At 52.3% G+C, this 24,476-nt stretch overlaps 2 protein-coding genes across 2 annotated transcripts in view; both read left to right on the top strand.

Moving 5' to 3' along the window:
* The window catches only part of SCMH1 (Scm polycomb group protein homolog 1), a 103,279-nt gene extending 91,969 nt beyond the window's left edge, over positions 1–11,310 (top strand). The window contains exons 10-12 of the mRNA XM_069479798.1: positions 618–812; positions 8,902–9,044; positions 10,133–11,310. Of these exons, the coding sequence (XP_069335899.1) occupies positions 618–812; positions 8,902–9,044; positions 10,133–10,258 (464 nt within the window). The 3' untranslated portion in view covers positions 10,259–11,310. The remainder of the gene's footprint in view (positions 1–617; positions 813–8,901; positions 9,045–10,132) is intronic.
* Positions 11,311–17,262: 5,952 nt separating this feature from the next.
* Positions 17,263–21,212, top strand: SLFNL1 (schlafen like 1). Its single transcript, XM_069477781.1, is given in 5 exon segments — positions 17,263–17,697; positions 18,910–18,924; positions 19,463–19,993; positions 20,245–20,388; positions 21,090–21,212. Coding segments are annotated over 5 exon segments (1,248 nt in total).
* The last annotated feature ends 3,264 nt before the right edge of the window (positions 21,213–24,476 follow it).

Here is a 24,476-nt window from a genome sequence, read left to right as displayed (position 1 = left end):
CACTCATTCTGGTCTCCATGCCCAAGCACTGTACAACCCCAGCTTCCTTGAAATGTTTCTGTAGAACAGGGAAAATACAAAAGGAGGGAGGGAATATAGGAACAGATCCTTTGCTGACGAGCCTTTAACCAGGAATCGAGAAACATTTCTGAGATGTCCTGCTGCTGGAGCAGCGGGCAGCTTCTAAAGTACATCTGAGTTCTTCTAAAGCACCTCTAAGCTTCTAAAGTACATCTAAGCAAATGTATTTCTTCTCCGATACCCCTATTCCCTGCTCTAGCATCTCATGTCGAAGAGAGTTTCTTCTAACCTAGAATAGCTCCATTTTTTAAAGGTTTCCCTTTTCCAGAAAAAGCATAGGGCATCCAAACCAGAAGAAACCTCAAAGACCATCTAATCTAAAAGGAAGAGTTTAAGGAGATCAGAGTCCAGAGAGTGGCACTGAACTTGACTAAGATCACCCAGTGAGAGCCAGAGCCATGACTGGTATACAGTCCTCCTGCGTCCCAGCCCAGGACTTCCTATTTTGTTGTCTCTTGCTCCACTCAAACAGGTACCTAGGAGCCAGCACCCTGGCAGTGCTTCTAAGCTCTAACTCTGGTTTTACTGCTTTTCAGGTGAATCCTTTGTCCTGGGGAATAGTCTAGCCCGGTCCTTGGAGCCACACTCAGACTCAATGGACTCCACCTTGAATCCTACCAACCTTGTCAGCACCTCCCAGAATCTTCGAACTCCTGCGTACCGGCCCTTGCTTCCATCTTGTGGCCTCCCACTGAGCACTCCCTCGGCTATGCGCAGGCTGTGCTCCAAGGGTAAGCGTACCAGAGTTCTGGCCCTCCTGTCCTCCCTTTCCTTCCCTTCCTTCCTGAGCTCTGGGAGGCCAGAGAGGACCTAGCTCCATTGCCCCCTGCCTGGTGGTGAGATTGGGGGCTGGGCTTACCTGTACCTTGCCAGGCACCTGGGAGGTAATTGGAGCTCTGGGATTGGCTTAAGAATAATGTAAACTAAGAGCCAAAGACCTAGAGCCAAAAGGGACAAAGACGGATTCATCCATTCATCCATTAGCCATTTATTTGAACACCATCTGTGTTCGGCATGGGGATGCAAAAATCAATCACTTTTTGTCCTCAGGTGTCATGGGGGAGACAAACACTTAAGCAGATCATTGTAAAACACTGTCTTGAGTACAGTGACAGAGATATGGGTAGTATGAAAACAGCAAGAAGGGAGACTTAACCCAAGCTTAGTGTTCAAGGGAGGCTTCCTTGAAGAAGTGACAACTTGTCTGACACTATATAGACGACCATATTAGGGATGGTAGAGGAGGGAGAGCTTTCCAGGAAGAGGGGAACAACATGAATAAGAGCAAAGGGATACAAAATAGCACAGACTATAACAGCAATTGCATGCAGTTTGAAATTGCTAAAACATAAAATGTAATACTGGGACTTTAAAGAGAAAAGCCTGGAAAGGTGGGGGCTTATATCATAGAAGACCTTAAATGCCATGCTAGAGAGTTTAGAATTGATCCTGTAGGTAATGTGAAGCTACTGAAGGCTTTTAATTAAAGGTAATACATGAACAGTTTTGTGTTTTGAATAGATCATTCACTGCTGTGTTGAGTGTGGATTTGAGGAAAGACTAGAGTGACCGGTTAGGAGGTTACTAGAGTGGGCCAGGCCAAAAGTGACAAAGGCTTGGATTAAGGCAAGTTAGAGGTTTGGAGAAGAGAAAATGGATTTGAAAACTGTTCACCAGGCACATTTAGTCAGACTTCAGGATTGTGAGGAAAATGGGAGTGGGGAATGTCTCCTAGGTTTCTAGATGTGGTGGCTTGGATAGATGATGGTGCCATTCACTGACAGAGGGAACCAACCATAGAAGAGAAGGAAGTGAAAGGAGCACCTGGTCATCTAGGTGATATCCAGCAGGAAGCAGCTATCAAGGTCTGATTCTCTGGGAAGAGAACTGGGCTGAAGCTGAATGTTTGGGAGTCACCAACTTACAGATCGTAGCTGAAACTATAGGGTGTGTGACACTCATTTCCAAGAAGTATGTGTTGAATGAAAAGAACAGTTTACCAAAGATGGAGTTCTTTAGACCAACAAAGTTCAGGTGGTGGGAACAGGAAGAGGAGCCCACCAAGGGGACAAGGAAACATTCAAAGTGAGGAGAAACAAAGGAATATGACATTGCAGTGGCCAGGGGAACAGAGAGTGTTTGAAGGAGAGCACAGCACAAGAAAGTTCCAGTAAAACTGAGACTGAGAAATATCTATTGGACTCAGAAATTAGTGGGTAATTGGCAATCTTAGCAAGAGTAGCTTCACTGGTGGTAGAGGATGGTGAGAACAGACTGCAGTGGGTTAGAACATCAAGGGAAGTTTGATGAGAAACAAGAAAGATGGTAATGAGAGGGACTGTCAGTCAGAAGAAGGTCTTTAGAATGGGAGCACTTTGGACATGTTTGTCAGCAAACAACCTGAGTCTTCCAAGAAGAAGAAATTAAGAATAAAGGAGGCCGGGCGCGGTGGCTCACGCCTGTAATCCTAGCACTCTGGGAGGCCGAGGCGGGTGGATTGCTCAAGGTCAGGAGTTCGAGACCAGCCTGAGCGAGACCCCGTCTCTACTAAAAAAAAAAAAATAGAAAGACATTATATGGACAACTAAAAATCTATATAGAAAAAATTAGCCGGGCATAGTGGCGCATGCCTGTAGTCCCAGCTACTCGGGAGGCTGAGGCAGTAGGATCGCTTAAGCCGAGGAGTCTGAGGTTGCTGTGAGCTAAGCTGACGCCACGGCACTCACTCTAGCCTGGGCAACAAAGTGAGACTCTGTCTCAACATAAAAAAAAAAAAAAAAAAAAAAAAAAAGAATAAAGGAAAGAAGAGAAAGTAAGGCCTTGGGAGTGGTGGGAAGAAATGGGGATCAAGGGTATAGACAGATGGGTCAGTCTTAAGCCAGAAAGAGGCACACCTTCTCTGGGACAGGAGGGAAGAATGAGTGTTTCCATCAGTGAATAGAGAAAGGGCTGGGTAGGAAAGGAGTACCGAAAGACTGGACAGGAGAAAATGGGTCAAGAAGGGGATGATTTGCAGGAAACATCAAGAGCCCAGCAATTCTTAGAGACTAGTTAGCCAGTTTGCAGGAGCTGTGGTTTTCTTCTGTGGTTCTTAACCACCTAGATACAGGGTGAGAAAAGACAGTTTGAAAATAAAGGTTTTTTGGCTGAGCTAGTCAGGCAAGAGCGGGAGGGAGTGGGTAAGCATGTAAAGAAATCAGTGGAAGGATAGCAGTTTAGGTCATCAACCACTGGATCTGGGAAGGCAGGGTGGCAAGGATGCACCGCTGAAGGATGGGGGAAATGGACAGTTTGATACGCTAAAGAACTTTGCGATATAATGGTTGTAGTGGATATAAGTCCCAGAAGAGTTAGGAAGGTAAGAGGTTGGTGGTCGGAGAATGGGCTGTTTAAAATTCTGAAGTGGATTTGTTCCAAATGATGGCAAGAACCAGACAGTGACCTTGGCCATAGGTGTTTGAAGTAGAGTGGAGGTGAAAGCCCCTGGAGGCATGGTAGGTGAATGGGTTGCCTCTGAGGACTATGGCAGGAATTGTGGTGGAACAGAAGGTAGTGAGCTAAGTACCAAATAGTCTTCATTTACCAAGGGGTAGAAACCCGGAGATCTATAGATAACAGTGACCAGGAAGAGCAGTTAGTTGGGTACCTGATCAGCCTCTGAAGACCATGAGCTTTCATAGGAGGATGGTCTAGAAGCAGCAGTGAAGAGCCAGAATGATGTCACCTACACACTCCTTTTCTGCCCTCCCCTAGCCCAGAGGCGTGTGAGGTTTGAAAGAATAAGAAGACCCCATTAGCAAAGCCTGAAAAGCGGCCTCAGCAGGGAGAGAGCTTTCTTGAAGGTTAACACTGAGGAAAAAGTCTGTGGTGCCCTTCCCCCCTGTGTAGCCCCAGCAAGGCAGCAAAATGGAGTCTAAAGAGCTCTCAAGAAGAGGTAGAGCTGAGGGCTGATTCTAGCCTCAGCTCCCTTGCCTTGAGACTTGGGTGAGTCTTCTCACCTCTCAGGTCTTCCTCATATGCAAAATGGAGATGGTGATACCAGCCGGGTCTTTCCACAGGAATGTTAAATGAATCAAAGAAGGGGTATGAAATCATTTTGGAAACTAAGTCATTCCCAGGTATGATGGGAGTTACTGTTATTGTTATCTTTCCTAAGGCCCTGTTTCTACTAGGAGCACCTCAAAATAGGCTACCTCACATGGCACTGTTGTCTCCTAGACAACTTCACTCCTCCTTTGGAACACATCGTGAGTCTCTCTGCCAAGTCACGGTCTCAATCTCTTTTGACCCTGAGACCTGCATAAGGCTATAAGAGGATTCTATTTGGTCAGCCCTAGAATCGTTTATCTCAAAGAATTTAGATATTGTGTCTGTCCCCCCTCTTATCTCACTAATCCAGGATGCTTAGGCATGACCCTATGAGTTAGCCTCTTGTCGATGTGCCTCCCCCGCCTCAATCATTCTGAGACTGAGACAGTCATGCCTCCTTGAAGAGCAGCCGCCAGCTGTACACGTTGAGGGCTGTGGGGGGAGCCCTGGGCTAGGCTGTCTGCAGAAATGGGAATTGAAGACAGACAGGGAAGTCACTTCACCTCTCTGTTCCCTCAGTTCCCTCCTCTCTAAACTAAAGATGGTGAGGATACCTCCTTGAAGGACTATGGTAAAGGTCAAATGAGCTGACAATGGTGGGGGTTCTTTATAATTTCTAGAATATTGTTCATAATATCAGAGACTTTTTACCACTCCCACCCTGGTCATGCCCCAGTTGTCTCTTGCCTGGATTATTATAGCAGCCTCCTTCTTAACTGGTCTCCCTTGCTTCTATCCTTGCCCCTAAAGTCTGCTGTTGATACGGACTATGAGAGTGATCCTTCTTATTAGGGTGGAGAACTTAGTAGGAGTTCACAGCGCGGGTGGAGAAAAATTTCTCACGCAAAGATTAGAAGATAGATAGATATGTTAAAAAGTTTATTTTATCTTCTTAGAAGAACAGAGAGAATGAGAGGGAGAGTAAGGAGATGGTGTGACATCCCAAAGAAAGAGAAGGGGGCCGCCAGCACTGAGGCCAGTGGCTTGCCGAGTTTATGGGGACAAAGAAAAAGGAAAAAAAAATAGTGATTGTTGTGAGAAACTGCTGCATCAGCTCCTTCCTTTCTTCCTGGCAGCGAGCTGATAACAGAAACAGGCTGTCAAAGGGAAAGAGTTGGCTCTCCTGTCTTTCCTTGGAGAAGGGATTATCAGGATTATCGCAGGAGATGGGACTCTGCTCTTTTCATATGGCTGAAGCCTGAAGCTCCTACCCTGCTGTTCACTCAGGAATTCTGTAAAAACAGATCCTCAAAAGCAATTTTTTTTTTTTTTTTTTTTTTGAGACAGAGTCTCACTCTGTTGCCCAGGCTAGAGTGAGTGCCGTGGCGTCAGCCTAGCTCACAGCAACCTCAAACTCCTGAGCTCAAGCGATCCTCCTGTCTCAGCCTCCCGAGTAGCTGGGACTACAGGCATGCGCCACCATGCCCGGCTAATTTTTTCTATATATATTTTTAGCTGTCCATATAATTTCTTTCTATTTTTAGTAGAGGTGGGGTCTCGCTCTTGCTCAGGCTGGTCTCGAACTCCTGAGCTCAAACGATCCGCCCACCTCGGCCTCCCAGAGTGCTAGGATTACAGGCGTGAGCCACCGCGCCCGGCCCCTCAAAAGCAATTTTAAGAGAGAAAGATTTACATCTCTTTTCTGTCTGTTCAGCTCTTTTCAGAAGTTGTGCAAAACAGAACTCCTACAGGGTGCCTGTTAGTGAAAGAACTCTTGGGATTGATCTTTAACTGTTACTAAGAAATTGCAGGATTAGATAGTTTCCTGTTAATTTTGCAAGGCTGCCCATTTCACTTCTCATTATAAGTTGATTCATGTTACTCTTCTGCTTAAAATATACCTGTTTCACTCAGAAAAGCCAGCGATTTTCAGTGGCCTACAGGGTCCTCTACTGTCTGTTCCGCCACTTCCTTCTGCCACTCAACACACATATACATGCCTCTTGGATCTTATTTCATACCACTTTCTCCTTCTTTCACTCTGCCCTGACCCATTGGCCTTCCTGCTAAACTGTCAACATGCCATCCACTCTTCTGCCTCAAGATCTTTGCTCAAATGTCATCATTTCAGAGATATCTCTCCTGACCTCCATATAAATTAGCTACTTCCCACCCACCTGCCTTCATGGAGTTTATACTCTAATGGGAGTAGAGCAGACAAACACATAAATATATGATAGTATTACATATGTGGATTGTCTTAGTCCATTTGGGCTGCTATAACAAAATACTGTAAACTGAGTGGCATATAAACAACAGAAATTTATTTCTCACAGTTCTGGAGGCTGGGAGTCCAAGATCAAGGTACCAACAGATTTGCTGTCTGATGAGGACCTGCTTCCTGGTTCATAGATGGCCATCTTCTCACTGTAACCTCACATGGCCAAAGGGGCAAGGGACCTATCTCAGTCCTCTTTTATAAGTACTGATCTTATTCATGAGGGCTCTGCCCGGAAGTCCCACCTCCTAATACCATCACTGTGGGGGTTAGGATTTAACATAAGAATTTGGGGGGATACATATTCAGTCAATAGCATACTCTGTGTGTATGTGTGTATATATATTTATATATATAGTACTATTTTCTGTGTATATGTGTGTATAATTCCTAGCCCCTGATTAGAGGCATTAGCTAAGATGGTCCAAGAAGACACATGCATATACACTTTCTCCGTGTGTGTTCTCTCTGCTCTCCAGAGTCTCTGCAGTTGGTTTCTCTCTTAGCATCACAGTACACTTTTAGGTCAGGGAGAATTGACTGGCTCATAGAGCCCCCTTCAACTTCCTGTCTACTAACACCTCCCAGAAGCCATTGGGATTTCTGTGGCTGTAATCTGAACAGCCCCTGCTTGCTAGGGTAGCACACTTCTCCCCAGTCTGGTCAGTGCCCAGCTGCAAGCTTGAAAGACAATATGCTAGAATCTCTTCCCCAGAAAGCAGGGGCTGGGCTGTGCTGGGCTGGGCTAGGCAAAGTATGCTTTAAGTTTTAGATTGGGACCCACAATGAAGGAAAATGGGAGGAGATACTTAGCCTTTGCAGGAGATAGTTAAAGATTATACCTTTCTACTTTCACAGGTGTGTTAGCTCTGCCACTTGGTAGTTGTCTGACAGGGCATCTCGTGGTGCTCAGGATGTAGACATAAACATAAGCAAGGCAAGAACCCTGCCTCAATAAGACAGTCTGGTTGGGGAGACAGAAAAATACATAAGTAGCTGTTTTATATGATCATTCATTTATCTAACAAATGTGTTTGAACATCTATGACAGACCAGGCCCTCTTTTATGTGAGAGACATAGAAGGGAACAAGACAGAGCTTACATTCTATAGGGAGGAGATCATAAACATAAAATAAAGAATACATGAAATTAGGTAGTGATGTGTGCTGTGGAAGAAAAAAACTAGGGTAATTGGATTGAGAATGATTATGTGGGTAATTGGGTACTTTTACCAGGAGATCAGAGAAGGCCTCTCTGAGGAGTTGATATTTGAGATGAGACCATAATGTTGAGAAGGAGTTAGGCATGAAAAGATGGAAAAAGAGCGTTCTAGACAGAGGAAATTGCAAGTCAAAGAATAAAAGCTTGGCCTATTCAAGAAGCAGAAAGAAGGCTAGTGTGTTTGTAGCATGGCGAGTAAAGGATGATTTGGGAGGGGAGGTGGGTGCAGAGTGTGAAACGAGGCCAAAGGTAGGCAGGGCCTCCCAGTGGAGGCCTCGCAGACCATGGTAAGCATGGGAAGGAGTTCAGATTTCATTTCATGTGCAATGGGAGGCCATTGCATTGAGTTTTTAGAAGATATTGACGTGATTCAGTTACTGCTTTTTAAAGGTTCCTTTGGTTGCATTATGGAGAATAGATTACTAGGTGGTTTGATGGTAGGAAAATGTGTACAGAATGAGCTATAACTAAGAGATATGCTGAATGCTTTGTGAGACCATTTATTTCCAGATTGGACCAGAAGTTTCATAAGGGAACTGGTCCTCAAAGCCAACACCTGCTTAGGTAAGGAGGAGTTAGCCCAAAAAAATGGAGAAATTGAAAGGACAGGAGACATATTCCGGGCAGAGGGGATAAAACATGCAAGAGATCTGTGACAGATGATGATAAAAATACAGGGATCCTAAATCCCACAGGGGAAAGGGGAGGAGTTATATTTGAGCCAAAATTGAGATAAAAGCTCTTAGCATAGCACTAAATTACCATTGAGATTCCTGGCCGCCAAGCAAACAGTGTTTTCTACCTTAGTGTGTCAGGTTGTAGGGAGGTCAGCTAATTCTCCAGGCACTGGGAGAGAATCCAGAGTATTATCTACCACATTTTTCTCCCCCCACACCAAAGATTTGTCTCTAATTTTGCCCAGCTACCAGGGTCTGTCTAGAAATAGTCCCCCAGAGCAAGGCAAAAGCAGCCCCACCCACCAGCCCCTACTGAACCCAAGTAATCCCTTTACCGTCTTGTACCACTGTCTCAGGTTCAGACTGAATCACAGCCTCCGTGCAAGATTTCTTCTGATTATTTCCAAAAATCAAAGCTACCCTTAAATAACAAAGATTTGACTTTCCCTTTGTGGAAAAACTCTTCCCTCCCTAGGCTGTCTGCAGTTCCTTTGCTCATGGTCTAGCACTGCTGTGAGCATTACCTGTAAGGCCAGTGAGATGTGCCAAGGAGAGTGGTGGGGATTTACAAACCAGTCCCCACCTGTTATGGTAGGTGCCCTCCTGTCCTGCAGGGTCGGACCGATACCTGGAAAGCCGGGATGCCTCTCGACTGAGTGGCCGGGACCCCTCCTCATGGACAGTCGAGGACGTGATGCAGTTTGTCCGGGAAGCTGATCCTCAGCTTGGACCCCACGCTGACCTCTTTCGCAAACACGTAGGTGCCCCTGCCTGACCTCTCCCAGGTTCACTGGGAGTTTTGCTTCTGCAACATGTAGGCTCTGAAAGGGCATTGGCTACGTATTTGTTCCAGGTCCCTTGAAACTAAACACAGGAGACGTCATAAATACTTAAAAACAGAATCTTGGGTCTCAAACAGACCTCATCAGACACTGTGTTCAGCTCACTCTTTTAGTGTAGGATGTGATACAGCCTCATTGCTACTGGATTGGTGGCTTGGGGTACTCAGTTCCAGGGACAGGGATTTCAATCTCTTTTCCCAGGAGTGCTTGCTCTCCCATCTGCCTGCCTTGGTGTGAAAATCAGGGGCCTCAGCCTAAGTTAAAGAGTCCCTTGCCAGGTGACCCCCAACTCTCCACCCTCATCGGTCCCCCGTCATCTGCTTCCCCTCCATGAATTCCCAGCATCTATTCAAGTGACCATTTGGCTCCATGGCCAGGGATGGCTCCTGACCCCCCTGCTGTAACCATAGTCCTGATCTGAGCCTCCAACCTGCTTCCCACGGCCCTTGCTGCTGGTGCTGTCCTCCCTGTGGGTAGCAGAGCAGGTCTGCTCCCTTTGTGGTCACTTCAGTCCTTCACGCCAGATGGGCGTGGAGGGGGCTCTTTGATCACAGCTGCTCAGCATGTGCCTCTTTGAGCCTAGCTCACACAGAGGGGTCTCTGCTGCTCAGGAAAGACAGTGACTCCTAGAATAACCGTTGAAGGTCAATATAAAAACCACTGATGACAATACAAAAATAGGCCCACTGACTGGGGAGGCTTCCTGGGCGAGCTGGAGTTGAGCTGCGCCTCAGTGGTTTGGGAGGGTGGGAGACTGCCTCCCAGGCAGCAGAGAAGGGAGGTGGTACAGTGTGTGTGGAGAACCTAATCTGGGGGGTTCAGCAGCAGATGTTTGAGAAGGAGGGACACTTAGGGACAAAAGGTAAGGAGAACGGGTAGGCTTCAGTGTCACAGCAGGTTAACCAGACTGGACTCTTATGTGTTTGGCACCTCCATGGGTGTCCTTCCATCGGACTCTGATGGAGCCTCCCCCTCCACTTCTGCCCACCTCCCCACCCCCTAGGAGATCGACGGCAAGGCCCTGCTGCTGCTGCGCAGTGACATGATGATGAAGTACATGGGTCTGAAGCTGGGGCCCGCACTCAAGCTCTCCTACCACATCGACCGGCTAAAGCAGGGCAAGTTTTGAACGGAGAGACGCAGCCTCAACAACAGAGTGGTCAAGCAGGTGGGGGCACTCTTCTTCCAGGAAGGAGGGCCGTCAGCCCACTCCCAGGCGCCTCCGTGGGGTTCCAGGCCACCTCAGGACTCTAGGAGGCTGTGCGGAGCCACCACTGCTACCCTCTCCTACCGCGATATGTCCTTCCGTGAAGGACTGAGGAGGGGAGAGTGTGGGGCCCAGGGCTGGCGCTGCTCTTCCCCTCAGGCCTGCCGTGCCTCTGCGGTCCCCTCTATTTATTTCTGAAACCTGGCCAGCCTCTCACCAGGAATTTAGACTGGACACCTTCACAGCGTTGGAGGAAGAGGCCAACTCTAGGGCCTTGGAAGACGGGTCCCTGAATTGACACTCACACCCAGGCCCCCAGCCACCGCCTGGGCTTGGTGTGGCCCCCCGTCGCCCCACAGCCCCTGCCTTCTCACCAGATCCCCAGACTCTAAACTCATGGTGCAGACCTCTACCTTTTTTAAAAAAAAGATCTTTTCTTACTGTTAATTTATTGTTTCTGGCACTTGGGCAAACCCTCTAGTTAATACTCCTCTCGCACCAGACACTGGGTTTCAGGAGGAGGGAGACTGCCCTGCCCCGGTCCCAGAGAGGCCCTCTCCACGTAGGCGCGGCCCCTTTTCAGAGGACACAGCTCTAGGGCATTTTCTCTTTGGAATGGACAGACACATAACGCCTCAACCACATCACTCGGTATGGTGAGGAATAGGTCCCTGTCACCTTCCTCTGTCTTTCCCTCCTGGGACCTTTCTAGCCCCAGGCCTCATCTTCGGGAATGAGAGTCCCCTGCCCCTTACTGTCACCCACCACAGCTCCTTGCTCTGGCCAGAATTGCTGCCGAAAAAGATGGGCCCAGTGATTTTAGGCCAAGGAGGCCCTAAGGTGGGTGGGAGGGAAGGGTCTCCACCCACTCTGCTGTCCATATGCTTCCTCGTAAGCAAGTCAGCAGCACAGCTGCTCCCGCTGCCATCTGGACTTATTTTATGTCAATTTGTTTATAAATAAAAACCAATATAGATGCCAGTGTCTTTTTAATCAATTGGCAGCCAAATCACTATGCACTCAATGGTCAGGTCGCTCCCTTTCTCTTGGTCTTAGTTTTCTCATATACAAAATGAGGATCTTGGACAAGATTATCCTTAAGAATCCTTCTAATTCCAGCAGTCCCTAAAGAACAGACTTCCAAATGCCCACTGGGGTCCCAGCATCGAGGAGGCCCCCTGGAAAGACAGTGTGTGCGTCCAGTCTCTGCCCTCAGACGGCTTTGCTTGGGCGCAGCCAGACCATGGTAAGTGCAGCAGCCACGCAAAGCCAGACAGAGCAGGAAGGAGCAATATTGGGGTCAGTAACTCCAGAGAGCCTCCCTGGTTGGGTTTCATCCTCATCCTCGTGGGGTGATGAGAGATGCAGACCAGCCTCGCCATGATGGGCCTGCCCTATACCCTTTGTTCTGACCAGGGACCAGGTTGTTCAAGTTCAGGGCCATATATCCCTTTTTATAATGGGGTGGGGTGTTTGGAAGAGGAGGAGGAAGAGCAGGTGTAGGGAGCAGCAGCTCAGTGCAGTATAACCTGATAATAATGCTTGTGTGTCACTATGTGCCACATAAGCTGCTCTACGTGAATTAGAATTATCTCACTTAATCTTCACAACAAACCCATTTTATAGATGAGGAAACTTAAGCTCAGGTCACACAGGCAGGAAGTGCCAAAGTAGGCATTTGACTCCCAGGGTAAGGTTCTACGTGGTACACCTATTTGCCGTGAAGCTTCGTGGGGTCATTTCCCTTCTTTGGCCCCATCTGGCCATGGGAGGTTTGGATGAGATTCCTAAGGGCCCTGGCAGCTCTGACATCATGACTAACTTATCTTTTCTACTTGGCCACCGAGAGGTTCTCACATAGTCACTGTGAAGCAATCAGGGTCAAGGCTGCCAAACCAGAACAGGCCCCCATTTTCTGCAGACTCCCGGCCCCTGGGTTCTGGTAGGCTGTGCTGTGCGTTCAGGGCACTTTCACAGAGGCCTTGCTGAGCCTTAACAGCAGATGGGATCCTCACCCAGGAGACAGAGGAACTGAAGGTAACAGTGGCACATGTATGCTGGCCAGACGTGCCACAAGGTTGGACCTTGTGAAGCGAAGTGGCACCCACCCTGCCTTACACCCTCTTGTCGCCGAAAGTATGTAACTTAATAACGAACGTTGTTTTGAGGGCTTATGGTGCTGGGTTGTTTCTGTACGTTATCTCATTTCAACCTTACAGCAACTACTGTGTTACCCCAGTTTCAGAGGTGCTTAGAGATTAAGTTACTTGCCTACAACTCCATAGCTATTAAGGGGTACAATACATCCTACTGCTTACAGCTCCCTCCAGGGGCCTGTCTTAGATCCAGCTACCTTCAGACTCAGGACTCCACAGGCTGTGTAGCGCTGGGCGTGGAGTTTACTTTGAAGGCTGGCCGACAGGAAACAGCCTGCCAGCAGGACAGCATGGTGAGGAGGATAGTCCCTGCGGAGCCCAGTCATCAGAAGCTATTCCCCTTGGTTGCCCAGGTGACAGTTCAGGTACAAGGAAATGAGACATTCAGGAAAAAATGGGGCTTTCCTTGGCTTTGAGACTTCATACCCCAAAGGAGCTAATACCTCTTTGAGCAACTCAATAGGCATAGCTTCCAGCAACTCCGCCAGGGAAATGCCCGGTTGAGTCATTACCGGTAGCAAGCCCAAAGTTGTGGCATTTTAGCAAGTGTTTATAGTTAATACATTGAACTCCAAGTCCAGATAATTTACAATCGGGGATCATTTTTACCATGAGTAATGTTGCCCTGAACAATTAATGTTTCACTTTTATCTGGTTTCCAGGGTTAAAAAAAACTAGAAAGGTAACCAAATGTCAAGTTCTGCAGGAAGGGAGAGGATTTAACCCGTTATTCATATTGCCCTAACCTCTTGGGTCAGAACTGAATGTCTAAAAAAAAACCCTCAACTTTTGAAATAATTCCAGAGCCAAGCCTTCTAATAGTGACCCAGGGTCATCAAACGCAGCTGAAGTGGCCTCAGGCAGGCCCAGTGCACACGTGCTGCAGTGCACAGAGACCACTCTGGGCCCCAGCAGTCCAGCAGCCACGAAGTGGGAAGGCGTGTGGGAAAGCAGGACGGGGGGACAGAGGCCTCGTGGCATCAGCTTCACGTGCCCACCCTCAACGCCATGATGGGGAGATGACGTTGACTGTGCTGAGATCAGGAGGGAAACACCAGGCATTCAGGAGGTAACTGAGAGTCTAGGCTCCACTTAAGGCTGAATCCAAAGGAGGGTAGGTCATTTTTCTGGAACCCTCTACGCGCTCCTCATCCTTGGCTCCTCCCTGCCTGCTGGCCACATGGTCCACATCCGCCCTCCACTCTTCCTCCATTGTCCAGACACTCCTCGTTGGCTTCCTTGTGGAACTCCCTGATGTCCTTCTCTCGAGTGTGACACTGGTGGGCCAAGTGGACACACTGTTTCTGCCCTCATGCTCCCTGGAAGAGCCTGAAGGTGACTCACCTCTGCTTACCACCAAAAATAAAAACGTGGAAAACCTTGAGAAGAAGCGAGTCCAGACACTCCTCCCCTCGCCAGCCCTCGGCTTTTTGCAGCCTCTTTACCCTAATACCCTGAGTCACTGGATCTGGCCTTGCCGCCACATTCCTTCACTCCCACATTCCTGTGAGAGCAGCTCATGGGTGGCCTCAGCTTGAAACCTCCAGCCCAGGGACAGTCACAGCCAGGTGTTGTGCCTGCAATACCAAAGCCACTGCAGATGCTCACAGAAGCCAGCAGTACCCAGAGCACAGACACGGCCATAGCCACTGTGGTCTCAAAGACACCCCGTGGTGGCTGGGGCTAGATCCTGCCGGAAGTCAGGCTTGAATCTACAGGCAGTTGGTGGTATGAAGCAGGGGTGACATGGGCCCAGGACCCTGAAGGCTGCATCCACAACACCCCTTCTCAGAGTTGCTCTTCTTTAACACCCACGTCCTCTCCCACATGTGGCTGAGTTCATGCCCCTTCCCTGCCCCTCTGCTCCTTGACTGGCTTCCCTGGGAAATTAGCAAAGACTATGATTTTGGAGCTGGGGACAGACAAAAAGGCAGACACCTGTCATGATACGGCTTCAGAGATCATGGCCGTGTGGGCCACCAAGTGGACCCCGTCCAGATAACATGAAAGGAGGCATTCCACAGCATGTCTCTGCACTTCATCTTTATGCCCCACCTCACTTTCATAAGCAGCCTTAAATTCCAGGGTTTTCCCTGCAGTGCTAAATGCAGTTTGTCAGTAAGGTCCCAGACATCCAGCAGGAGGAGCGACAGGGCTGCTTGTCCCACAGCCCCAGACTCGCCACTCTGAGCTGCCTGCAGAGCACCTGTGCTTTCTAATACTACTAGAAAGCCCGAGATGCTGTAAATAAGTCTATTATATTGCAATTCACTTCTGTATTTAAAATTTTTTTGTAAATGTACTCAGTGCTTACAATGAAAGACAGTTTTACCCCCAACCCCCAAAAGAAGTGGAACTGATGTCCAGCCCACATAAGGCTGTTAAAGGCTCCAGAGAAATACATATAGAGTGCCTTAAAGAGATGGCCAGTGAGAGTGGGGAAGTTTTAGCACTCAAGTCAGTTTGGGAAATGTCATGCAGAACAGCCACCCAATAGCAAGGTCTCTAGATAAGTAGGGGGGACACCTCTGGTTGTGTTCAGGTGTTTCATCTGCAGGCCTCTCCTGGCCAGCTGTCTGTTTCTGCACTACTCAACCTCAGCACGACTTGAGTTGACCCTCTCAAAACTACAGCCTCAGCTGTCCAGCTGCTGCGAGAGCAGCTCATGGATGGCAGAAACAAGAAAGGCTTGAGGGAGAAGGGTGAGAGCATGGGGAGCTCAGGGCCATCATTCCTTGACTCAGAGCTACGGTCACAGCTGAGGCCCACCTGGCTTCCTTCAACGGAGGGCAAGGAGAGGTCACCTGACGGCCACTCGCCAGAGCCTCACACTGCCACCATTTGGGACCTGGGCCTCTCCCTTGCCTCCACCATAGTCTCTTTTCTCAAGTTCCCTACCAAGCTACTCCCTCAGTCCCTACAGGAACATTCAGTAACATCTTCAGAATGGCTGCTTGCAAGGAAAGCAGCTTCTCTTCGATGTCAAACAGCTTCCTTAGTTGAAGCATCTGCCTGTGGCCTCCATCCTCACTGTCCCCCGTCAGGGCTTCCAGAAGCAGTGTGGGCCGCAGATGAACAGCACGTACCCCAGCCCCCACCTGTCCAAGAACAGAGTAATAAAAGCTAATGCATTAATAAAAGTTGTGTACCACCCATGTCTTGGTTCCCATCAAACAGCAGGTAACCCTGTCCTTCCAAGGAGATGGCAGTGCTTGACCCATTTTTCAGGGCTCTTCTGGACGGCAGCCTCTGTCTCTGGCGTAGAGAAGGGCCTGGTGTTGGGGGAGCCCTGGACCCCGCCGCTTGCATTCTGATCCGTCAGTGGGCCTGGCAGTGTGCTCAGTGGAGCCTGGGATTAGTGACTGGAGAGAGAGGTGGAGGCTGTAGGTGACAGGACTGAAAGAGGTGGCAACTGGTGGCCTGTGTGGGCACTGGGGCCTGGAGAGATGTTATGGATGGAGGGAACGTCTTCAGCCCCTGGGTCCTGGAAGCTGTCGGAGAGTGGGAGCCCCGTGGCCAAGCTGCAAGGTGGGTGGGCAGGTGTATCTGCTTCCAGTGTGGTGGGGTCCACAGGGAGCTGGGGAGTTTCCTGTCTGCATGAGGCTGGCCAGGAAGGCATTGTTGGCCCTCATGAGATCACAGAGGAAGCCGCACAGGCCCCGCCCACTTCCTATAACCCTGGTTCTTACTGCCCCCGTGCCAATCCCCCAAGTACCCCGAGAGCTGCTGGCCAGGGGTCAGGGGGCTGTGGGAGCTCAGGGCAGGCACCTCCCGTGCTCCCCCAGGAGCCATCAGGACATGATGGTCATAGGCCTCCCCTTTCCTCCTATTCTGTTTGACCTGAATGCCCGACCTCAGCCATGGTAGCCGCAGGCCCTGTCTGCCTCAAGGACTCTATCGAAAAGATGCAGACTATGGGTACCTACCATGCAAACCGGAGGCTGGGTATGTGGGGTCATCAGTAGAGGGACGACCCCACACACCCTTAGCTCAGGAGTGAGGCTCCTTGGCCTGGGGGCAGAGGGTGCAAAAGCCCCAGCTCTAACCCCTGTTCTGCCCCTCCTCACTTCTGCTCTCTGGATCAAAAATGGTGGACTCAGTCTAGATGGGGAGTTCTTAGGGTCTGTGAGTGTCCTCACGTTATGTGTACAAATGCAAAGGCCATCTTTCTGGGGAGGGGCCATACGTTCGTCAGTGTGCCACAAGCGTGAGAACCTCTGCTCCAGAACCTTCTGACCCGGCCCTGACAAGTTTCCAGCAATGGGGCTGCTGGGCAGTCCTGAGGGTCCGGGCTTAAGGCCTCTTCTCCAAAGGGCCCTCTTGAAAAGGTTTCGCTGGTGCCCGGAGGCCATCTTCCGGTGGGCAGGACCCTGAGGGGACCAAGAGGCCCCTGGCCTGTGGATTGGGAGAGAAGACAGGACCCCTGGGGCCATTGGGAGGACACTGTGGGGCCCTCGGAGACCTGAGTTCTGGTCCCTTCTGCCCCTTTGGGCAAACCTCTGTCTCCTCACAGGCTGTGTCTGGCTCAGTTCTGCCTGACTCCTCTTTCCTGTCCTAGGCCTTGGGTGGGTGGCAGGCCCCTTCCTGCCGGCCCTCTGTGCTCTCCCTCTCCCTCTCTCTGGCCCTGCCCGGCTCTGCCAATCTGCAAGCCTCCCAGGAGCCTTGGCGCCCTGAGTCCCTTGGAAGGCCCTGGGCCAAGCGGCGAGTCCAGGCCCTGGGAGGAGCAGCCTGCAGTGAGGAGTCCCCGAACCCCTGCTGAGGGACACTCCCATGATCCCCAGGAAGAGATCAGTGTAAACACAGGTGTGGTAGCCCCTCATGGAGCCCCGGGGTGAGGAGCCTCTACAAGAGCTCCCCCGAGAAGAGTCCCTGCCCAAGGACTCGGGCCTCCAGGCGGCTCCCAGAATGCACACTCTCTATGTGGGACATCTGAACCCCCAGTTCTCAGTGCCCGTGCTCGCTTGCCTGCTGCGAGACACCCTGGAGCGGCTTGAGCTGCCGGTGGCGCGGGAGCATATCGAGGTGGTGAGGCGGCCGCGCAAGGCCTACGCACTGGTGCAGGTGGCCACCCACAAGGCCGCCTTGGCCTCCCTCCCCTGGCGCCTGCGGATGGCCCTGGAGGAGCACCTGATCCTCAAGGAGCTGGCAGCGCACGGGAAGGAGCTGGTGGTGGGTGAGGGCCGGGGGCCCTTAAACCGCCGAGAGGTAAGTGGGACTTTCCCCAAGCAAGCCCCAACGCTTCACCCTGCGGGACAGGCCCGGGTGTGAATGGCCTGCAGAGTGGGGGTGGAGGGGCGTCTGAGGAGTGGAGACAAACCTGCCGACTTGGGGGCTGCTACTCAAATGACCATGGCTTGAGGTGGTACTGCCAGCTTCCGCCCAGAGGGACACTGGGCCTTGCAGTGCGACTCCTGCCCCGGTGCTTGCATGAAGAAAGGCCAAAGGGTGGCCTCCTCCTTGAGTTCTTTTACATTTCAGCCTCCGGGCCTGGGAGGCCATAGGCTACACAGGGGTCCTGACTTCTGCTTGGCCCCGCCCATTTGCTCGGTTGGCAGACATGCCCGCTGTGTGCCAGGAGGAAGGCAGGTTACAGGCCCAGGTCCTGCCCTCCGGGAGCCCTGCGTCTGTGGGCAGAGCCGGATACAGCTGGTCACAGAGCTGCGAGGTGGCTGTGCTCGGAGCTGTGGGAGGACAGAAAGCGTTCACACTGCTCTCTGGGGACAAATTCACAGGGGAAGTGAAACCCCAACTGGCACTCAGGGAGTTGGACAGGCACTCGGGGGAAGGACATTCCAGGCAAGGGACACAGCTCATGCAAAAGAGCCCTGGGGGTGAAGGGCGATGTTGCGTTTGCAGAAGGACAAGCCATTTCTTGTCGTTGGAGCTCAGGATGAAGGCTGTAGGGGGAACTGAGGAAGGAGCTAGGCCAGAGGGTGGGGACCAGGTCACCAAGGCTGTAGACCAAGGCAGAGCAGGGGGCTTTATTGGGGGGTGGGAAGTTAGGGCAGGTCACTCCGTGAGTCAGACGATCTTGGTTTTTCTTCTTTCGGGGTGAAAACCCATGGTGTTTAAACTGTTGCAGAACTAAACAGTTCTGTGACTCATGTTTCAACACGTGCCTGATGTCACATTTGTATGACAATTTTCCGGTTTCTAAGACTGATAAATTTGTCTTCTCTGTGGAGCTGCAGGGCCAGTAGGGTTGTGCCCCAGCGCACACTCAGGAAAGGGCTGTGAGGGGCAGTGACAATCCGACTGGCACTTAGGGTCAGTGAGGAGGGTGGCTGGGAAGGGGGAAGCCTGGAGGTGTGGAGACCAGTGAGGGGCTGGCTGGGGAGGCCCAGGCTGGGAAGTGGCCGTGAGGAGGCTCATGCCCAGAGACTTCAAGCAGGGCAGAAACCCCGGAAGGGGACTCAGGAGAAGCAGAGGAGAGTTGAGATTCGGGGGGAATTTTCAGTAGCCTGGAAAGTGGTGGGCCAAGGTTCCAGAGAGATCAGGAAGGGGGCGGTGCTCTGGGAGCCCCTCTCAATTCAGAGGCCTGAAGCTCTGTCACAGCGGACTCAGGGTGCTGAGATACCTCCTGAAATCATCTGGTCCTGGGCCTTGCAGGCCTGTCTGCAACCCAAGTGGGAAGAGATTGGCCCACAGGTGTCCCAGCTCCCAGCCTCAGGGAGCAGAAACCTCTTCTTACCTAGCAGGCACCCACAGCTCAGCTAGGACGAGAGCCCAGCCCGCAGGGGAAGGAGCAGTGGCTGGTGTGAACCTTTGATCCAGCAGGGTTTCTCGCCCTGGTTGCAGGAGGGTGGGCAGAATTGGGCTCCTCAGCCTAGCGGAGCAGGTATCAGGATGCCTGTGGGGGCTGGACCCCAGACCGGGCTGCCGCTGGGGGTTCTCGCAGTCTGTCTCAAAGTTGAGGGTCCCAACTTCTGCCTGGACCCATACACCCTGCTTTTGATCCCCACCCCAGCAGGAGGAGGACAGTGGCCTGAGTCCAGGCCCCAGCCCCAGCCCCAGCCCCAGCCCCAGCCCGGACTCCGGCCTCCCAGTGCCTGCCTGGCCTACAGCCACGTCGCCTAAACGGTCCCGGGCCCGGCAGCAGCAGAGCTGCCACAGCCGGCCCAGTGGCGTCTGCTCCGACAGTGCCATCATGCACCAGGAGATCCTGGGCCAGGAGCAGCTCTTCCAGGGCGCCTTCCTGGGCAGTGAGACACGCAACATGGAGTTCAAGCGGGGCGGCGGCGAGTACCTGAACCTGGCCTTCAAGCACCACGTGCGGCGCTACGTGTGCGCCTTCCTCAATAGCGAGGGCGGCAGCCTGCTCGTGGGCGTGGAGGACAGCGGCCTGGTGCAGGGCATCCGCTGCAGCCACCGCGATGAGGACCGCACACGCCTGCTGGTGGACTCCATCCTGCAGGGCTTCAAGCCCCAGGTCTTTCCCGACGCCTACACCCTCACCTTCATCCCTGTGGTCAGCACCTCCACGACCAGTGTTCCCCTCAAGGTGAGCCTGCGGCACGGGAGGGCCTCTGGGTCTGTTTTGTCATCTGTCATCACAAGACGATGGCCCATGCTACTCTGTGGAGTGTGCCGGGGCCAGGAGCGGTGGAGCAGGGCACGGAGGAGAGGCTGGGGCAGCCCCTGCGCCAGCCCCAAGCTGCCCTACAGACTCGGAGAGCAATGAGGTCTGAGTCGGGTTAGGGGCACCAACTGTCAGGTGCAGCACCTGCCAGAGCTGCTGTTGCCCTTCCCAAGGTGATCCGCCTGGCCGTGCACGCCCCCAAGGCCCAGGGCGAGCCCCAGCTCTACCAGACAGACCAGGGGGAGGTGTTCCTGCGGCGCGAGGGGAGCACCCAGGGCCCACTGTCCGCCAGCGCCATCCAAGAGTGGTGCAGGCAGGTAAGGAAGCCGAGGGGGCAGGTGCGGTGGGGCCAAGCTGACCCCAAGGCCCTTTGGCCACTCACCAAGCAGTCCTGGGCAAGCCCTTGCGTTTCCCTGGGTCCAGTGTCACCCCATGAATACATGGGAGGGGTGGAATTAAAATTACCCCAGTAACATCCCCCCACTCCACTGTTCAGTGGCCGATGGGGAGAGGCCCAAGCGCTCTCCTCTTAAAAATCTATACAGCATCCCACTTCCCGTGGTGCCTGCATGGCCCCCGTGGGAGGTTAAGGCATTCAATCCTGAGTGGCTGAGGAAGCTGGGAGATCTGAATATTGGAAGTCACCAGGAAACCCCGAGGGCTATGTACTGCATTTTAGGGCGGGCCGAAAGAAAGGAGGCAGGGGTGCTGGAACAGCCCCAAGGAAAGGCCTTTCAAGAGGGGAACATCGGGTGGTGGAAAAGCAGAGGGCGCCCGGCGGAGGGAGAGGCTGCAGAGGATGCCTCCCTCCCCAGGCCTGGCACACTGGCAACCTTCTCTCCAGACCCCCAGGGCTGACATGGTCACGGGGGCAAAATGGCTGAGGGACCTGGTCCCCACCTAGCTGAGAGGCCCCCAGGCTCCCTGGGCCTTGCCTCCTCGAGTTCAAGCCCAGGCGGGAGGGTGGGCTGGCCCGGGACGATGTCGGCGCAGCCATCTGCTTCTACGACGTCCTCAGAAGTGGATGGTGGAGCTGGGCAGGCTGGAGGAGAAGGTGAAGGTGCTGACGGCGGAGAAGGAGCAGCTCCAGCAGCAGCTGCGGCGGCACTGGCCCGTGTCCTGCACCTGCTGCGTCCTGTGAGGGCGCCAGCGAGCGGGCGGGACGGCGCTGCGCCCTCCGCAGGGAGCTGCAGGGATTTCCTGCTTCCGCCCGAGTCCTACCAATAAAACCCATCTGGGCCACTCAGAGCTCCTTCCACACTGCACCTCGGCTGGTCCCCACGTGGCTTCAACCCTGAGCAGACCCTGGTCTGTGCAGCTAAGAAATTGCTCTCAGCACTATCTCCGAGGAAACTTACTTTCGATAAGAACTTGTAAAACCTTGGCCAGAGTTACCCTAGGGCTGAGCTAGAAGGGACTGTCCCTCTTCCTAAAATGCTCATTTGGCCCAGGGTGGGGTCTGTGACTCCAGTTGGCTAGACAGTGCCAAAAAGGATATGTCATCCTGGAGCCCCTTGCAGATGGTGAGACACATTTGGTGACTGTGGTTACAGGGCAGGCAGGCCACCCTGCAGCCCCCACCCTGGACTTGACGGAACCTGTGGCTGTCAAAGCTCCCTAATAAATTGCACGTGCCTAGGGCAACAATGGTTCTTACTCGGACACTTGGTCAGCTGGTCAGACGCTGCTGGGTCGTGAGTGCCATGCCCAGCCCACCAGCCGTGGGCCCCTACGACGCAGGGCGCTGGGGAGAAGGGCAGACGGCCAGGCTGCAGTCCAGCTCTGTCTTAAAGACCAGGAGCCAGAGGGCAAAGTGCTATACCTCTGCTTCAGCCGCTTCACCTAAGACAATGACAATGGGCAGGGGGCAGGGCCATTTGTCATCTGTGCTGGCTATGGCAGAGCAGCACCTGCACAGGAAGGGTCTGACTCCCATTCCAAGCCCCCTCCTGCCACAGGAGAGGGTTTCTGCTCTGGCCATTTCCCCTGCTGTCTCCACCAGCCAAGCCAGGCACTGGAAAGCCAGTCTGACCATGCTGTGCCTGGCACCCAAAGCCCCCCAAGCTCCCCATCTCATCAAAAGCCCAACAGTGGCCCACACAGCTCTCCACGACCAGCCCACCTGACCTTAACCTCTTCTGCCCCTTGCACAAGCCATTCCACCTACACTGACCAGCTTGTCTCATTTGCACGCCTGCCTCTGGGCCTTTGCACTGGCCGCTACCCCTGCCTGGGACACTCCCCCCAGATAGCTGCATGGCTCCTGCTTCCTTTCCTCTCTACCTTCAAGTCCATGCTCAACTTTCCTCCCGTCCTTTTTTAAATTACACGACCTCCCAGCACAGCCATTCCTCCCTTTCCTGTTTCCATCTTTTTTCTCCGTAGGACAGTCACACTGTGTAGATGTGGTGTTCCCCCACTAAAATGCATGCTCTGAGGGACAGGGATTTGGTATGGCTGCCATGTGGTAGATACCCAGTATCTGCTAATGAAACAATCAAGGATACTCCTAACTTTGGGGTGTGAGCCACCAGAAATGCATTTAACCTTGTCAAACAGGGCATTTCACAGGACTGGGGTCCCATGGAACATATTTCAGTTGATTCTCTAAAACTTCCTTGGTCTAGGGGCCCTTGGCCCATCCATTTGGGACCCCAGCCCTTCTACTCACCAGCCAGGTGACATCTCCTAACCAGTTAAAACTGCTCAGAAGGGAAGCACAGTGGCTCACACCTGTAATCCTAACACTCTGGGAGGCTGAGGCAGGCGGATTGCTTGAGCTCAGGAGTTCAAGACCAGCCCGAGCGAGAGTGAGACCACTGTCTCTACTAAAAATAGAAAAATTAGCCGGGCATGGTGGTGTACTCCTGTAGTCCCAGCTACTTAGGAGGCTGGGCAAGAGGATCGCTTGAGCCCAAGAGTTTGAGGTTGCAGTGCGCTACAGTAACACCAATGTACTCTACCTGGGGCGACAGCAAGACTCTGTCTCAAAAAAAATAAAATAAAATAAAACTGCCCTGAGACCTGGTTTTCCCACTTAGCAAACAGGATACAACCCCTGCCTTGGCTACCGCTCATGCTGGTCACAGGGACCAAATATGATAATGGGTGCATCGTGACAGGTTACCAAACTCCTGTTAGCCACCCGCTGAGCTGCCCCAGGGTCACCAAGGCTACTTGAGAACTACACAAATAAAGAATGCATTACTCGAGAAGTCAGGAGTAACATTTGTGAGCACCTTCCACGTGCCAGGCCCAATGCTAGACGCTAGTCCAGGCCTCACAGTCCTTGGAAATGCTTTTATTGAGAAACAACAGGTTTTTATAAAGGCAGGGTGAAGGCAGGCTTCAGTTCAGCTGCTACAGACTAAGAACCTGCCCAGATCCCCTGGACTGAAGGGACATTTACTCTAAGGACACGGAGGCACGTTGCTGGGTTGCCTTCCCACCAGGGAGAAGCCTCCAGACACTGGTCAGTAAACACCGGGTATGGAAGGCTGTGCAGTCCAGCCCTGGCCCCCATCCCTAGTACAGTCCTGGGCTGGTGGGGCTTTGCAAGCCCGAGAGCCACTCGGGGGTCCCTTCTCTCAGAACCGTTATGCAAGTGGCCAGCACGTGACAGTTGGTCAGTGAGGCCATCTGAAAGGCAGGGGCAGGAACGTGATCACTGGGAGGCTTTCCCAAGCTACCGCACATCTAACCAAGTCCCCTTGTTGTGGGAGCACTTACTGCCACCAGTGGGCATGTCAGACCCTCAGTTTGGGGACTTTTTATTAAATGAAGACTGATGAGACCGCCAGGTAGGAAAGGAAGTTAGAATCATGCTCAATCAGCTACAAAGTACCAAGGCAAGCATGAAGATCTCTGTGTGAGTGAAGATATTTTGTCTACGAGAAAGAGAGGCAGACAAAGGTGGCTCGCTGTTGGTCACGAGGCAGGGACACCGGCTTCTGGGCCTCAAGGGTGGTGGTTGGCCTTGGACCAGTGAGTGGAAGGATAAATGAGAGCCCAGTTCTTTTCTGGATCTCTCTGATGTAGGGGCTGGGCCAGATGCTGCAAGAAGGAAACATTTTCCTCCCCAACCTCCAGGTCTCAAATGTCAGTGAGGAGTAAAGGCTGTCAGGACTGATAAGCAATCAGGCCTGAGATCTGAGCTCCTGCCTCCAGACTCTGCAGAGCAGCCAGCTCATCCCTAAGCAGGTGTGCTCAGAGGCCAGAGGGTGTCCCCAACACCCCACGATGTCACTGTGGAGGACAAACCACTCAGGCCAGCGACCTTCAGCTGCTGGGCCTGCACTCAGAAGGCTACAGGGGGAGGAAGAACCAGGGCACAAAGCAGTCTTAGTCTGCCGCCCCCTGGCTGTGTATGTGGAGTGCCCAGGTCCGGTGACCTGCAGAGGAAAAG

The sequence above is a fragment of the Eulemur rufifrons genome, chromosome 8, assembly GCF_041146395.1.
Source record: "Eulemur rufifrons isolate Redbay chromosome 8, OSU_ERuf_1, whole genome shotgun sequence".
Lineage (NCBI taxonomy): Eukaryota > Metazoa > Chordata > Mammalia > Primates > Lemuridae > Eulemur > Eulemur rufifrons.
This window is presented reverse-complemented; position numbering and strand designations above follow the sequence as displayed.